The sequence below is a fragment of the Pleuronectes platessa genome, chromosome 14 (assembly GCF_947347685.1).
Source record: "Pleuronectes platessa chromosome 14, fPlePla1.1, whole genome shotgun sequence".
NCBI classification, from domain to species: Eukaryota; Metazoa; Chordata; class Actinopteri; order Pleuronectiformes; family Pleuronectidae; genus Pleuronectes; species Pleuronectes platessa.
The window spans coordinates 7868093-7885326 of record NC_070639.1 but is presented as its reverse complement, the minus strand read 5'-3'; the positions used below and the strand labels follow the sequence as shown (position 1 = coordinate 7885326).

General features: G+C 41.5%; 3 protein-coding genes across 20 annotated transcripts in view; 2 read left to right on the top strand and 1 right to left on the bottom strand.

The window, feature by feature from the left end:
• The window catches only part of mycbp2 (MYC binding protein 2), a 59460-nt gene extending 55188 nt beyond the window's left edge, over positions 1 to 4272 (top strand). For all 18 annotated transcript variants that reach the window (XM_053439304.1, XM_053439298.1, XM_053439300.1 and 15 more), the window contains 10 exons: positions 3 to 104; positions 194 to 322; positions 427 to 559; positions 724 to 827; positions 1315 to 1503; positions 1592 to 1699; positions 1860 to 2069; positions 2152 to 2259; positions 2617 to 2782; positions 3335 to 4272. In XM_053439304.1, the coding sequence (XP_053295279.1) occupies positions 3 to 104; positions 194 to 322; positions 427 to 559; positions 724 to 827; positions 1315 to 1503; positions 1592 to 1699; positions 1860 to 2069; positions 2152 to 2259; positions 2617 to 2782; positions 3335 to 3450 (1365 nt within the window). In that variant the 3' untranslated portion in view covers positions 3451 to 4272. The remainder of the gene's footprint in view (positions 1 to 2; positions 105 to 193; positions 323 to 426; positions 560 to 723; positions 828 to 1314; positions 1504 to 1591; positions 1700 to 1859; positions 2070 to 2151; positions 2260 to 2616; positions 2783 to 3334) is intronic.
• Positions 4273 to 6457: 2185 nt separating this feature from the next.
• fbxl3a (F-box and leucine-rich repeat protein 3a) lies at positions 6458 to 13053 on the top strand. The gene is made up of 5 exons (XM_053439317.1): positions 6458 to 6718; positions 8322 to 8718; positions 8848 to 8970; positions 9495 to 9666; positions 10108 to 13053. Exons 2-5 carry the CDS (start codon positions 8323 to 8325, stop codon positions 10746 to 10748), a joined length of 1332 nt encoding a protein of 443 aa, XP_053295292.1. The 5' UTR covers positions 6458 to 6718; position 8322; the 3' UTR covers positions 10749 to 13053.
• cln5 (CLN5 intracellular trafficking protein) lies at positions 12576 to 17114 on the bottom strand. The gene is made up of 4 exons (XM_053439318.1): positions 16942 to 17114; positions 15625 to 15799; positions 15156 to 15381; positions 12576 to 14361 (listed from the first exon to the last, which is right to left on the bottom strand). The coding sequence occupies exons 1-4, from the start codon at positions 17073 to 17075 to the stop codon at positions 13874 to 13876; spliced, it is 1023 nt and encodes a 340-aa protein (XP_053295293.1). The 5' UTR covers positions 17076 to 17114; the 3' UTR covers positions 12576 to 13873.
• Between the last annotated feature and the right edge of the window lie 120 nt (positions 17115 to 17234).

Genomic DNA, 17234 nt, shown 5'->3' with positions numbered 1-17234 from the left:
AGCTGTGGCTTGCCTTAGCATCACTGTGTGTGCTGGACCAGGACCATGTAGATCGACTGTCCTCTGGTCGCTGGATGGGCAAAGACGGACAGCAGAAGCAGATGGTGAGAATGGCAAAGAGTTTCCCTGGGAGAAAATAATTGAGAGATAATCAAAGGAACGAGTAATAATCATCCTCTGCTTCTTTCCATAGCCTATGTGTGACAACCACGACGACGGAGAGACAGCAGCCATTATACTGTGTAACATGTGCGGCAACCTCTGCACCGACTGTGACCGCTTCCTCCATCTGCACCGGCGCACACGCTCCCACCAGAGACAGGTCTGCTTTACCTGAATATAGATAATGTGAAACTGATAATAGAAGGAATGTGGATTATTAACGATCAGGCTGATATTATAACTTACTTTCATTACTGCTTTCAGGTGTTCAAGGAGGAAGAGGAGGCCATAAAGGTGGATCTGCATGAAGGCTGCGGGAGAACCAAGCTCTTCTGGCTCATGGCTCTGGCTGACTCAAAGACTATGAAGGCTATGGTGGAGTTCAGAGAGCACACAGGTAGCACAGAAACCGAGATGATTAACGTATCTCTGTGAATGTAAAAACTTTCTTAAATTGCAGAATCATACAAACAAGTATTTTCTCTCCGAAATACAAAATTCCCTCACGTCTTCCTTTTAACATATATACACCTATCCTGATGATTCCTAATATTTTTGTAGGTAAACCAGCCTCCAGCAGCTCTGACGCCTGCAGGTTCTGTGGGACGAGGAATGGCACTGAGTTGTCTGCAGTGGGAAGCGTCTGCTCAGACCCTGATTGTCAAGTACGCAACATCAACTATAAACAACAAAACTCAACCAAACCTTATTGTCTGCATATCTTTCTGTTGCTCTTTGTAGTATCTATTAAAACTGTTGTTTTATTGAAAACTTTTTTATGTCAACAAATGCTCACAGAAGCACATGCTTCACAACAATAATAGGAAAAGTACATTATTATTTAGTTTTAATCTGTTTCATTCTGTAAAAACTGATTATTTATATCTGTACTTAATCAAGATAGAAAAATATTTTACCCAAGTTAAAATATAGATTTTGGTCTTCCTTTGGTGAGTGGAAAGATCGCTTGAGAATATTTATAATGAAGCATCACCACCTTGGAAATTTGAATCGCCTCAAAAATAAGTCTGTGGTGAATGTAACAAATAATGTATCAGGTGAAAAAAACTATAACACAATGTAAAGTTATGTAGTAAAGTGTATATTATATAAATTAGAAATAACACAAGTTTCTCTTGTGTTCTTCTTTAGGAATACGCTAAACTGGCGTGCAGTAAGACTCATGCATGTGGTCACCCCTGTGGGGGGGTTAAAAACGAAGAGGCCTGCCTCCCATGTCTGCACGGCTGTGACAAGAGCACCGGCTGTCTGAAACAGGACGCAGACGACATGTGTATGATCTGCTTCACAGAAGCGCTCTCTGCTGCTCCTGCAGTACAGGTACTACTGTCCATTCGATGTAAGAGTTTCACCCCTGGATTCCAATTTGTCCTTGTTTCAACATTGTGACTCTTTGTTCTGTTTCCAGCTGGACTGCACTCACGTGTTCCACCTTCAGTGTACTCGCCGTGTTCTTGAAAATCGCTGGCTGGGGCCTCGAATCACGTTCGGGTTCATGTTGTGTCCAATTTGCAAGGTGAGATGTTACCTGAGCTCGTCTGATTTAAGAGATTGATTTAGCAACAAAGAGCTTTAAAACGCTTTCCACCACGCCTCAAAGAGGATTGACTTCAGTTTACTTATACGCTTTGTTGAAAGAGCAAACCTAATGAACATGGCCATCTGTTTGTCTTTAGAACAAAATTAATCACTCCGTGATCAAGGACCTGCTCGACCCCATCAAGGAGCTCTATGAGGATGTGAGGAGAAAGGCCCTGATGAGGCTGGAGTATGAGGGTCTGCACAAGAGTGAGGCAATAACTACACCAGGAGCGCGATTCCACAACGACCCTGCAGGCTTTGCCATGAACAGATATGCATACTATGTCTGTTTCAAGTGCAAGAAGGTGCTGTGTGAACTAAAGATGCAAAATGTGTGAAGTTACATTTTCTTGTGTAGAGAATTAATCACATCCTATTTTCCCCCAGGCCTACTTTGGTGGAGAGGCTCGCTGTGATGCAGAGGCAGGACAGGGAGACGACTACGACCCCAGTGAGCTGATCTGTGGAGCCTGCTCAGATGTCTCCAGGGCACAGGTGGGTAATAGATGACTGCCAGTTCAGAGACAAGCTGGATTCAGTGGCAACTATCTTAGCTCAGTATAAAGACTGGAAACTTAGAGCCACAGAGCCAAGCTAACCTGGCTCCGTTCAGAAGTGACAATCTCTAAAGCTCGATAATTATCATGTCAAATGAGCTCGCTAATTAAAGAACGAGTCGTGATTTTATTAGGAGCAACTTGCTGGAACAGTTCAATGGCTGGTGACTTTTATTCATAATATTGAATATGTATGTTTCCCAAAATATGGAACTATTCCTTTACAATGGTGTGTGTTTTTATAAAACTAAAAATATAAAACCCAACCCTGATGTTTACTTTTTGCTCTCACCAGATGTGCTCGAAGCACGGCACAGACTTCCTGGAGTATAAATGCAGGTACTGCTGCTCGGTGGCAGTCTTCTTCTGCTTTGGCACCACACACTTCTGCAACGCCTGCCACGATGACTTCCAGAGGATGACCAGTGTACCCAAGGAGGAGCTGCCCCATTGTCCTGCAGGTACAGGATGATTCTAGTGACTTTACTGAATTATTTACACACTATTGCAGACACCAAAGTCACAGTAATGTGGCACTCCTCATGTCTAAGGCGTTTGTTATATGATAATTTTTCAAAGGATTTAAATCAAATCTTTTTTTTGTATTATAAACTCAGGAGGAGGAAGATGATAGGGTATTTAATAGACCTCAACCACACTTTTTGGAAATTGTTAACGTTTTTGCCAACTGAGATACAAACAAACAGACTAATTGCATTGCTCTGATAACTGAGACCATATATCCATGACTAGAAAACACCTGCTAAATGTTACGTGTGGTTTTATATGATTAATAACTGCATGTTCCCTTAACACGACATCAAAATACTAAGGTTTGTCAGGGAGGATGATTCTTAAGAAGATGTTGGTATATATCGAGATATTTTAACAACTGACAAAAGATCTTAGTGAGTGTATTTATCAATCGACTGTGACAATGACAATTTAGAGACAATGACTGACTGCAAATAACAGACTGAGTTGAAAAGTAATTCTTGTTCTTTCTGTCACAGGCCCTAAAGGCAAACAGCTTGAAGGTACCGAGTGCCCTTTGCATGTGGTTCACCCGCCAACGGGGGAGGAGTTCGCCTTGGGCTGTGGGGTGTGCAGGAATGCCCACACCTTCTAAACAACACGGGACTTCAAATTGAGAACCAGTTCGTCTACTGTGATTTCTGGCTGCTGCCGAGGCTCAGCCGCGAAGCTTGGCTCTTGCTCCGTCGAGTCTCCTGGACACCGGACCAGGTTTCTGCTCGACACCAAGAGTCCTCAGGTCTGCCCCTCTACCTACATCAGTTACCGGGCCCTTCTACAAAGCCAGGCTGTGGCTCCTTTGGAATTCAGAGAGACATGAATGGTGGAGGGAAAAAAAGAACAGCATTTAAAAAAAAGAAGATTTAAAAAAAAAAATAAAAAAAAATAATAACTTGTGACGTGTTTGCATGCGGCCGATGTATTCCCTCGGCTTCTATAGAAGTTGCACACCTGAAGTGTAACAATACAAGATTAAACATTGACAATGAAATGAATTTGCTTAAAGGCAACTGTGGATCAGTGTGGGGTTTAAAAAAAGGAACAGGCCCTATTCCCAGCTTCCTAACTATAAATTTAAAATATTGTTGTATGTAAACCTTTTTCGTAATCTTGTACAGTATCCTCCACTGTCAAGTGCATCGTGGGTTGACGGACAAAAAAGCTGAGTTGGTGAGTATAGACTGTTAAAAATATTTGGGGCGGAAAGTAGTGTACGATTTATCTAATCTTGTATATAACGATACTATTCAAAAATAGCTGTATTCCGAAGTTGCTACTCTTCACTTCAGTTTTGGTTGATATTCTGGGTTATGTTTTGAGCCAGAACTTTTAATGAAGTGCAATACTGGGTGTGCCTCCTATTTTGCAGCTGTTTAACCTATGGAATGTATGTCAATAAAGCCACTGTACATTTTTATACAGTAGAGAGTCGTAATTTCCCCCCCTCTTCTTCTAAATGTCAGATCTCCTATGTTGTCTAGAAATGAGGAGGAGGAGCCTGGCACCCGCAGTGAACAATGGTGGATGTAAATCCCATTTACAACTCTGTTAAAAAAAATAATGCAAAAAGAAAGTACCAAATCCTACGGTAATACAAAAACACCTCACAGTGAGACTGATTACAGCTGAAGGATTTTAAGGGGGCCAGTCTTCACACCAAATACAAATTTTGCACCTGTAATGCTTTTCCCCAAGTAGGAGGCAGGGGGACTGGGGGGTCGGGTGGGGGTCCGGGGAACAGAGTGTGGTAAAAAAGCAGCTGCTGTTATATAAAAAAGCTTAATACTTGTCAATCTGCTCTGTAATATCTGTGGTGGATGGAGTTGAATGGTAATAAACCAGGTTCTCTGTTTCACGAAGTATCCACTGTGTGGTTTCTTAATGAGAGGACACATTTTCTTTCATTTAGCCACCTGCTAGCATTTGGTGTAAATGATGCTCCCAAAAACCATGATACAAATGTACCTAGCATGCGATTCCCCGACCCACTGCTACATCTGTGCCCTCGCATGATTATTTTGATCCAAGCATTTTTGAGTAAGCACAGCTGCAGTAAAGGTTAGGCCATTTGTATTAGGCCAAGACTAATATAATGCACATACAAGCACATTTGTGATATTTAGGTTTAAAAAATATCAAAACGAAGAAAAATCGAGGTCTGAACCGAACCGTGGATTTGGAGTCAGTGCACTGTTGAGTAAATACTAGAGTTAATATTCAATAATTCAAATCCTTAGATAAAGCTTATGATGTTGATAACCAAATGTGAAGCATAACTGAACTGAAAAGTTATCTAGTACTTAATTATGTTTAAACATTAGGGTAATTATCCTGAAAGTATTTTTTCTGAAGTGGCCTTAATTAACTTGAGGGTCATGTAGTATAACTTTTTGTTATGGTTTATAGTTTGTTTATCATGTCACGACCCCTCAGTTGTATTTTGTTCCGCCTCATCCTCCACAAATGGGACAATTCAGGAATTGTTTATATACTTTATTGAGCAAGACGTCAATCAATATCTCCAGCTTCTCAAACATTAAGTGTTATTGTGTTTTTCATTAGGTTTACGTTGTTTCGCTTTATTTCTGACTCATATTCTGGTCCATATTAATATTAAATACAACAAGTACATAAAGAAAAATGATAAAATACAAACTAAAAAATACAATGTAAATCTTAATCAGAGTTTACATGTCCTCATTATTATTGAGGCAAAATGCCTAGAAATGTCCCACTCTTGTGGTTAAGGATATACAATACGTGGGACACTTGTAGGAACTTAACATTATAGCAAAAATGCCTAGAAATGTCCCGACCAATCAGAATGAGCCGGACACTTCTAGGCACTTATCATTGAGGCAAAATGCCTAGAAATGTCCCGACCAATCAGAATGAGCCGGACACTTGTAGGCTCTTAACTTTATAGAAAAATGCCTAGAAATGTCCCACACTTGTGGTTCGGGAAGTGCAATACTTGGGACACCCCACAGTCTATGGGGACACTTGTAGGCGCTTAACATTATAGCAAAATGCCTAGAAATGTCCCGACCAATCAGAATGAGCCGGACACTTTTAGGCACTTAACATTATATAAAAATGCCTAGAAATGTCCCACTCTTGGTGTTCGGGGAGTACAATACATGGGACACTTGTAGGCACTTTACATTAAAGCAAAATGTCTAGAAATGTCCCGACCGATCAGAATGAGCCGAACACTTCTAGGCACTTATCATTGAGGCAAAATGGTTTGGGCATGTGGGCTTTTGTCAAATAAAACAAAATGTTAGTTAATCTTTGATGTCATCAGACTGTGGTAAAATATGACTGGCGTTTCTCAGTATTTTCTCTCTTTTCATTGATTATCATTGATTGTTCTCTTGATTTATCATTTAAAGTATATAAATTTATATTAATATAACACTGACCAGCAAACATGATGCATCATAAAGACAGAAATACATTTGCTCATCAAAGTCTGTAACAGGAAGTTCACCTGAGAACACAACATGCAGACTCTATTTTCGCACCGGGTGAATCATTTCTCCGACAGAGACGATCTTCGCCAACATCCATTTCACATTGCATCTTCCCATAATGCATAGCGGCCGGCACAACAACATTTCGCCATTTCGGAGGCAGCACCTCTGCGGCGGATCAAGTAGGTCAGCCGAGGCGGAGTTGTCACTTTTCCTCCACGGGGAACGAGCCTCCTTGGTCCCCCTGCTTCTTTACGAACGTGCGGCCCGGTCACGGTGCTCCCATGCGCGTTTTCTGGCCGGTGCGAAAGAGCCTTTCCAGCGCGGGCACGGGCTGAAACGTCAACCTGCCAGGTGTCGGATTTTCCTGCTAACGTAAACAACAAGGTATGATGTCCGCCTGGAGGAGCTGTGGTGCGGGTTTCTCAGCGGGAGACGAGGCGTTAACCTGTTTATTACTGCTATCGCTCGAAGGCTAGTTTCGAGTTGGCTCACAGAGCAAATCAAGCTAACAGTGATGTTTTTTTGCTGTGTCTCCTTAAGTATCAGTTTCCTTCTAATTCGCTGAAACCCAAACATCGATGCTACTGAGCTAGCTGCACACCCACCCACCTAGTTCACACTGATTTAAACCGACCACCTTGCTTTTAGTCTCAATTCACAGACTGCTACTGCCTAACCGTGGCCTCGACATGCATATAGACATATAGATAGAAACAAAATAGCTAAACCCAAAAGCATAAGAATAACATCGTCAAAGTGAGTCAACAATACGTTCCCTGCAGTGAGATGGAAGTCCTGCCACCAGAACGACTACAAAGCTGTCACTGTACAGAAATATGAATGGAGCTATTGTCAATAGACATGTTTTAAGTATCAAGGGCTTGAAAGACACACGCAAGTATTAAAGCCGAATATAAATCCAGATTCAAAGATAAATAACTGAAGCATAGCCTGTCAAATGTTTATTGTACAGCAGATGTAAGTTAATAAAAAAAGACTCTATATTCAAATAAAGATAAACATAAGCAGTAATGGTGACAGTCTGGTAGTGAAAATCTATCTCCTTGCACCATATCTGTGAGGAGTTGTACAGTCGTCGCCTGGTGTCAAAATCTTCTATATGAGTAGATGAGCAAATCCAACGCAGATGCTCTCACACAGATTGACTGCATGCTGCTGCCAAGCTGGTATTATCCCACAATGCTCTCTGATGATGCACAGAAGGCCCTGTCCAGTCTGATTTGTGACAACATGGCAACATCTCTGCATGTGGGTAAGAGGGTTCACCGGGAGGTCACAGAGGAAAAGAGATCCAGCTGCACAGATTAGTCAGCTGACTGGTGGTTTAACAGCAACGGTGGCGAAAGAGAAACCTGCCATGTATATGTCTGCATATTGAAAAAAGCAGCAGAGCAACTCTTCCCTCAGAGTGCCAGTGCAGGATGCGATCACACTGTGTCTGCAATGATAACCCACTCAATCCACACAGAGAGGGATGTCAGAGGAGGTCTGCAGTGCATCAATCCCTCATCACAATGAGGGTTCTGGTGGCTCTGCTATGGTGTCATTTTGCTGACGTTATTTAGTCCCACCTCCAGTCTATGATGAAACATGTCGGTCCTGATGGGAGGGTTCTTTTCCAGTATTGCAATGCCCCATTCATAGGGGACACAGAATTGTGTCACAGTGAGAAATTCTAAACCAAGCAAAAAATCTTAAAAATGCCAACACTAATGCCACCCCTCTAATCCCCTGCTATGGGGGAATTAATGTGTATCTATTGTTCCATGAAATATACATAGATTTATTAAAAGGACTGATGTCCTGACAGGAAAAGGGAAACTAAGTGTACTATCAGGCTTCACCTCAGTTGAGGTCAACCTGAATTGTCTTATTAATCCACATAATAAACAGTGTAATGAAAATTTGTATTCAACTTGTTTTGCCATGTTGGATTTTACCAAGCTGTTTCATCTCCATGCTTCAGGATGAAGCGGATAAAAGGAGCTGAGGAGGGCAGCAACGGCTCCCCTAGCAAGAGCCCACCAGAGGTGCACAAGAAGGTTCGGAAGCAGTTGAGCGAGGATCCAGAGGCCGAGGATCCAGAGGCCGAGGATGCAGAGGCAGAGGCCGGCAGCGACTGGGTGCGGCTTCCTCAGGAGCTCCTGCTCCACATCTTCCAGTACCTTCCACTGCTGGACCGGGCGTTTGCCTCTCAGGTGTGTCGGCGGTGGAACCAGGTGTTCCACATGCCTGAGCTGTGGAGATGCTTCGAGTTCGAGCTCAACCAGCCGGCTAGCTCTTACCTGAAAGCCACACATCCAGACCTCATCAAGCAGATCATCAAGAGGCACTCAAACCACCTGCAGTACGTCAGCTTCAAGGTGAGACAGCAGCACCACTGAAATGTGCAACACAAGCGATGTCTTGAATCTTGGCTGCACCATCTGAAGGATTTAAATGTGTCTTTTATGTTCTTCACGTGTTTTACTATCTGTGTTTGTACTTGCCAGGTGGACAGTAGTACAGAGTCTGCAGAGGCTGCATGTGACATTCTATCACAGTTGGTGAATTGCTCACTGAAGACCTTGGGGCTTATCTCTACAGCCAGACCAAGTTTCATGGAGGTTCCAAAGGTATTATTAACCTAATACTTTACAGTATCTTGTTTTTCAAGATTTAAAAGGGAAATCCACTTGTGAAAAGCAACGTCTGTTCTTGTGCACAACCAAGGACAAATTTGTAATTAGTTCCACAGACTCATAAGGACGCAGGATGTTACTTTCGCATTCTTATACTGTCGCTCTGCACAGTAAGGAGTAATTGTATGACTTACAGCACTTTTATCACAACAGCTTGAAACTTTTAACACACAGTGTAAATGTATAATTTGTCTCCCAATATTCTGTACATGTGGTCGTCTTTGAGATTCCATTTCTTAGACGTTTTAAATCTGCAGAGCCTCTGCATGCTCAAGAGATATCAGTCCGATAATCAAGACAACCTAAAAAAGGACTGAAAACCTGCAATTTATGCTTTGGCCATCTTCATTTCAAATCCATATTATTAGACCTGGTTTTCATCTTGCCACTTCTAAAAATGTGTCGTCAGCCACTTAGTGATTTATAATTCAGCGCATTATTTTTCCCCGCTCCCATAGTCTCACTTCATCTCAGCTCTGACTGTGGTGTTCGTCAACTCCAAGTCGCTGTCCTCGCTGAAGATTGACGACACGCCAGTCGATGATCCGTCTCTGAAGGTGCTGGTGGCCAATAACAGTGACACCCTGAAATTGCTGAAGATGAGCAGCTGCCCTCACGTCTCTCCCGCAGGTACGGTCACAGTCAAGACTCCTACGACTGGTTCACTGCTCAACATTAGAAGAAGCAGCTTTTTCCTGATTTTTATTTTTGTGGCCAAACATTTTCAATCCATGCCTGCGTTGCACTTAGTCATTTGTTTTTAATTTCCTACTTTGAGTCACAAGGGTTTAAGTGTTTTTCACTCTGTGTAATTCTCTTGTTTCCTCTCACACAATGTGGTCAGTTCACGTGGTGGACCGGCAGACTTCGCATTATATATTATAAATGAACTATTGTGCTGCTTTCCAGTTTCCCCCTCTCGCAGGCCTTCTTCCTGCAACTTCTGGCAAATATAGTGGATTTTTGCGTTGGAGCCGATGATGGCAATAGATTTTTAGGAAGTCTTTCATTTTTAGTCAACTTAAAAAAAAGTTTGTTTATGTTTTAAAACCACAATCTGTGTATTTTTAGGAATCCTATGTGTGGCAGACCATTGTCACGGGCTGAGAGAGCTTGCACTGAACTACCACCTCCTGAGTGACGAACTCCTGCTGGCCCTCTCCTCGGAGAAACACGTCCACCTGGAACACTTGCGTATCGACGTGGTGAGCGAGAACCCTGGCCAGCACTTCCACACCATAAAAAAGAGCAGCTGGGACGCCATGGTGCGGCACTCGCCCAAATTCAACCTGGTCATGTACTTCTTTCTCTATGAAGACGAGTTTGGTCCTTTCTTCAACGAGGAAACCCCTGTCACGCACCTCTACTTCGGCCGCTCGGTCAGCAAGGATGTCTTGGGCCGTGTAGGCCTCCACTGCCCCCGTCTGGTGGAGCTGGTGGTGTGCGCCAACGGCCTGCGCCCTCTGGACGAGGAGCTGATCCGCATCGCGAAGCACTGCACCCAGCTGTCAGCCATCGGCCTGGGGGAGTGCGAAGTCTCCTGCAGTGCTTTTGTGGAGGTTGTGAAGATGTGCGGCCGGAGGCTGGCCCAGCTCTCCATCATGGAGGAGGTGCTGATTCCCGATCACAAATACTCCCTGGATGAGATTCACTGGGAGGTTTCAAAGCACCTTGGCCGGGTCTGGTTCCCAGACATGATGCCGACATGGTAAAGTAAATCCACAGAGCAGTTCAGTACGTGAAGCGTGTGGTGTAGAACACGGCCTCCATGTTTGCACTGAAGTGCTTTTAGAAGCTCAGCTGTAGTGGAATGTTTGGTGCCATCCTGGAGAGCATAGACTTGCTGAACCCCTGTGTCGTGTAGAGTGCAGCAGCCGCCTGCTACACAATATCATGTAGTGCAAACACCACAGAAATCTCAAGTGGCAGAAAACAGACTGTGGATCCTGCTTTGTTTAACGCGGAGACAGCACTCGACAAGACGGCTTCTTCAGATCAATGCAGGGGGACATTTTTGACAAAAAAGTAATTTTTATAACTTCAAACTGACTTATCTGGTAGTAGCCTGGTTATGATAATCTATATTCTGAGAAGTGTGCTTTAATGTCTTTAATGTCGTGGAGTAATTTGGGACAATAAGGAACATAATTGCATGGTATTACACTACAACTCGGCCTACTTAAATCCAGTCTGCGACAGCAACTCTGCACTGTGTGAAACAATATGCCATTGGAGTATCGCCAAATGGCCTTATATATTTAAAGTTATTGCAGATATATTTTTCCAGCAGTGTACATCAATTGGCATGAAAAACTAGATTTTTATTTATTTCCTAAGCACCTTAGATGAACAACAAATAATCAGTAGGACAAACCAAGTCCTTCTGCTTGATATGAAAAGCAATGACCCAGATTTAAATGCTGATTATTGAGGCTGTACTGGGCTTTTGACATCAAGAATAATATATTGAAGGGATAAGAAGCAAGCAGAGCAATGATTCTTTGTAAATACAAACCCTGCACAGACACGTCTGAATCATTGTGGTTATTCAACAGATAGACGAGTCTCTGCAGCTAATTGCTCACAGTGCACGCCGAGAATGCAAAAGACAATAATTTTTTGTCATGCAGGTGCATTAAATTAATATATTTCCTATGTAGGTTTCTTTTGTATCTTCGGCTATTTGCCTGTTCAAGCTCTGAACCTGTCGTGAATACCTGCCCTCCTCATTAGCCCACACATTGCTCTGTATCATGTTATCACTTTGTACGTGCAGGAAAGGAAGCACTGTATTCACCCTTCTCGATACAGTCACCGTCTCTCCAGGTTTCCTTCATGCTCCCGTTACCCAATATCATCCAAACCATTTCAGCCGAAAGAGATTTGACAAGTCAGATGAGTGAAACAAATGTTCTTTTCCTTTAAGAAGGAAGTAAAATGCATCTGTATATAAAACGCTGTGTGTTTGATTATTAATATGAATAGAAATGTACCCTCTGACAGGGTTTGACGTTTCCTTAATGGCTTGTGTCTTTTATAAGAGTGCAAGTTGTCCTTTGCTAGATGGATCATTTTCATACTATTGTCACTAGAGAAGTCAGGCTGTGTAATGTATTGATGAGGATAGTACTTTTCTAATTCATTCCTTCTTTTTGAGTTATAGAAAAAGAAAGCACTCATTTTAACCAGCAAGCAGACCAGCAGCAGGAATTGGTTCTATTGGTTCCACTTCCGTCTTTGTGGCTCTGTTGCAGGCAGGTGGTTGAAAAGTTCTGACTTCACTACGAAACAATTTTTTAATATAATTTATCAATATATGGAGATTAAAACCAAGATGTAGCACACTCCATTCAGGGAATCTGACCCTGCAGTCTTTATGCAGAGAAAGGCCAAAATTGTTAAAATTTGTATGAAAGAGACTTTGTATTGCGGCAGAAAAGCACTAGATATCCAACCTCATGGTTCCTGGAAAACATGTAAAAATAGTGGACGTTGCAGTATGCCATTAGGATTTGTGTAAAAACCCAGATTTTTAGTACTTACAACTTCTGCCAGACTTCATTCGTTTGTATTCATCATTCTCATGTAGACACTAAATGTAGCTAAACTGTAACACAAACTACAAACTGAGACACTTAAGTTGCAGGATATCTAACATAGTTTATTATTGTATGGGTGTCTGGTCATTGAAGTAGATGCCTGTGCTGATTGTCTATGCTCGTGTACTCTCGCATCTTAACGGTACAGTAACATATCGCTGGATTATTTTTATTAATTTATTCAGTGTATTTAACAATAATGACAGCAGCTTCGAGCTGAGGTTGTGTCTTAATATCGCTTCTCGATCAGTTGTCCTGCGATTTCTTTGGTAAGTTTTATTTGGAATAAACTGGTGTCCTTTAGTGTTGCTTCTGTTTGGCAAATGTTTTGTCTACATTGCTTTACTGGTCACCTGTCTTGAAATGACAATTGTTTTGGATATGTGATCTTATACCGGTAATAAAATTTCTGAATGTACTCTGCAGCTGTCATTTCATTCTTTTCCAAACACTGAAGTACGTCATAGTGCACATGATTAGCTTGATTAAATAGAAAGATCATGCTACATAAAATGCAAGTGTAAATAAGTTAATTTACGTTTATATGAAAACTGGACCTGATTACCATATGACACATCCTTGTACATTTAAAATAATTGCAGGGTTTTTTTATCCGTAAAACCAGAAGATAAAATGTGTGAAACAGTCCTTGTTTTGTTGGTGAACATCCTCATATACTTTAAAGCAGCGAGTTAGGAAAGCATTCAAGCTCTCTTGAATAACAGAACAGAAATAATTACGTTTTCACCGATGATGTAAGTGAAGGGTCAGTTTGTCACCAATTAAACATAAAAAAAAAAATGTTTCCACCAATTTAAAAAGACAATCTAATGAAAAGTTCCATTTAGTAGATGTTCTGGAGACCATATCACATTTTCTTCATCAGCTGGTGGATATGACACAGTTGCCTTCAAATTCAGCAATGCACCAAGAGAGGCAGCAAACAAGCGTGTGGAAGAAAGCACAGTGTGAGACATTCAAAACATGAGGTGTGCAAATGATTTATGAAGAAGAAACGACAGTAAACAAGCCTCGAGGATACATACAGTGCATTTTGTTAAGAAATACTGGATGACAACAGAATACATGTTTCTTAACAAGAAAACTGCAGAGAGTACTTTAAACTGAGCAAAATCAGCTGATGAACATCATTAATCATCAAAAATGTTACTTTGAGCGTTGACAATTATTTAAATAATCCATCATTTAAATAGTTAATAGACTGATTCATTCGTACGTTAAGGCAAAGGCACCTCTTCATATGTAATATGCACATAAGGCGGTTTCATTGGCAGATGCCAGTACTCAAAGTTGTAGTAGAGGTAAAAGCTCTTGTCCAGCACAACCTTTTTATACGCCTCCAGTAGACTGATGGCGAGGTCTATAAACGACTGGTGCGGCCGGAACCTCTGGTAAAACTTACGGATGTCCATGGCCAGGTTCTTCAGAGCGGGCTGACTGAATATGGCGCTGTCGTTTCCGAGGTAACTGGGCTCTCCGCTGTACAGGTAGATCTTGGTGTAGTTGGTTTGAGATCGACTGGAGAGTTTGGCTCCGAGCTCAGAGAGTTTCCTGTACGTGCGGTGGACAAACTGGGAGCAGTCGTAAGACTCGAACCACGCGGTGGCATTTGGTCCGGGGTCAGAGCGGACTGTCCACGTCTCGTAATAGATCCCGGTCTCGTTGTCGTCTTGGACCCACTGAGCCATGTCATTGAACTGGCCCCCTGGAGAGAGAAAGGAAAACTAGTTAACAGTAAGTATTGAGCAGGAAGCACATAAAAACTTTGTGTAGGTAAATAATTTATAATTTTAAACAATTCACAATACTGGATTCCAGAGAAATTGTGTCAATAAACACAATCAAGGAACCAGAATTGGCATTTGAAGGTTTAATTATCCACTTATCTGTCGATTTGCTATTGAAATTGCTAATTTATGGATAATGAGAGGTCTTGTAGCTGTTCCCAGACTGAAATGGGGAGAAGTGGGCATCTTAATGCCAATGAAATATAAAATCTAGAACCTTGTTGCTATTAGACAACTGAACTATTGTGTCTCCAGAAAGTAAAAAATGCTAAACAAACGATAAAGTGATGGAGACTTGATCTGTGGATAATTTACCATATTCCACAGGGGGCAGTACTGAGACGAAGGGATCATTCAAGTATAATAACATAATTTGCATATAAAGAAATATTTTTTTATAATATTATTTCGGCGTCCACAGTTAAACTTCCGTTCAATGATCAGATTTAAAGTGAACTGATGCAGTGGTATCATATATCAACACTTGACCTGGTCAGATGTATTTTCAGCTTGTAATGCTACATTGATAATCCATCTTTCAGTTTCAATTCCTAAAAAGGCTAGAGAAGGATTTCTTCAAACAGCTGGGAGGTTTTTAACAAATTATTCTCAAATCAAACAAAATTATGCACTTTTTGGAGACTTACTTTCAGCTTTGGATTCATACGTAAATCGATCAAAAACAAATCCACTCGTATTCATATTTCCTCACCAGTTACTTCTCCCAACTTCTCCAATGTGCCGTTTTGTGACCAGTGTGTGTCGTCGATGCCGCCGAAGAAGCAGGCGGCTCCCTGGTTGCACCAGAAAGGTGCGAACACGTCGGGTCGCAGCTGAGGGAAGGTGCAGTTTCCCAGCTGGAACAGCTCATACCACTCCATGGTGTAGTTGGCCCCCGTCTCTTTGCTGCTGAACCCGATGGCATCATGCATGATATGCTGTGGACCAATCAGAAACATTATACTGGCTCTATGAGAGGAGGAAGTGTGTAGAGTTGTAAATATAGTTGCACGTTTCTGTTTTTAGCACAGATGTTTCTAGGATGTGTTTATTTTGGGTATTTTTTCTGTAGCTTGTGTTGGAAAAATTATATTTACAGAAATATTGATTGTCATTTAAGAGAAATGATTTTTCAGCAGCATCACCAGCTTGTCTGACCACAAGAGGATCGAAGTACTTACCAATTTCCCCAGCAGATCTCCGTACTTGAATTCCCACACAGGTGTTTGCAGTCTGTACACTGAGATCACGTCAGTGTCGCTCATGGAGGGAATCCGTCCGTCGTCGTCTCCGGTGGGACAGAACGGGAAGAGGGCTTCACAGTAGGAGTCGGCAGCAGGCCGGCGGTCAAACCGTCTGGGGAGGACAAGAGGAATGTGCCACACCACAGGTTTTACACCAATAAAGAGGCTTTTCTTTTCCATGGTTATGATCACGATGTCTTTCCTTATGATAACAATAACAACATTTAATCTAGTTTACAATAATCCTGAAACTTTGTATCTAAATACTTAATGGATTAATCCCTAGAATTCACATGAATCAACAAGTCACAACATCACAACACCTAGTTAATGTGATGTGTGGTGGTGTTGCCTCGATGTACCAAACAAACTGACATCTTAGTTTAGTACATCTTATCGATTGAAATAAACTGAATTAAAAGTCTATACATCAAATGGATATGGTTGTGGTGACAACTGGAGCTTGACTCCACATTTTGCCTGATGAACAGACTGATCAGTTATTTTATATGTTTTTCCTTTTATTACAAATCAGACAAGCAAAACATAATTTGAACACCAGCTTTTTAAAGAACTTTGTTAAGGTACCATTCGTTCAGCCACTGTTTGGTTTTTGTATTTATATCATGGGCTGGAGTCACATTTAATACAAAATGACAAATGAAATATCTACGATTGTGTCATGTCATGTGATTTTAGTTTTTTCTTCAATAACGACAACGTGTTAATCAGTATAGACAATATCTCTCATTATATTAAGAACCATAGAAAAGGATTACAAATGTCACCGTTAGAATTACTGTTCTGGAAAAAGTTAAACAAGATCTGATTAGTTGAGTTAAATGTTTGATTGTTTCTTCCTTAAGTAAAACTTCAGAATAATTATAGAAAGAAAATCCTAAACATTACAAATGTCCTCTGTGGTACTTGTGTTACAGCAAATACTTGTTTTAGTTTGAATAACTTTGATGTAGTTTGTAGATAAGTTAAGACTGAACTCAGTTGAATATCTACTACTCGACTGCACACATCAAAATGTTTGGTAAACAGCTAAATAAACGTAAAACACATAAAACGTGGCAGTGATGAAAGTGAAGCTGATTTAAACCGAGTTTCTGACACGGACAGTAAAATAAATCGAGTTTGTTTTCAAGAACAAGATCCTCAGTCTCGAGACTAGTTTTGAACCATCAGTCACATGACTTCGCGCCACACACAGAGGAACATGCTGCAATAATGGAGGAGTGTTGGTACCTGTAGGGAACCGGCCACTGCTGCCGGACATTGTCCCTGAGCTGAGCCCCGACTTGAAGAAACAGCAGCAGGTTCAACCAACACACAACTGACCCCGACATGTTTAATACAGACACAACCGACTCACTTCCCATGATACTTCTCCATCACTTCCGCATCAGCGTTCACGTGCTTTTGTTGATTACACGACATCACGTGACACGAGTCCCAGAAGAGCCCAAAATGTAAAAATGCAAAGAAACTAACAGGGAAATAAATGAATAAAAAATAAAACAGGCTTTATCTCTTATATA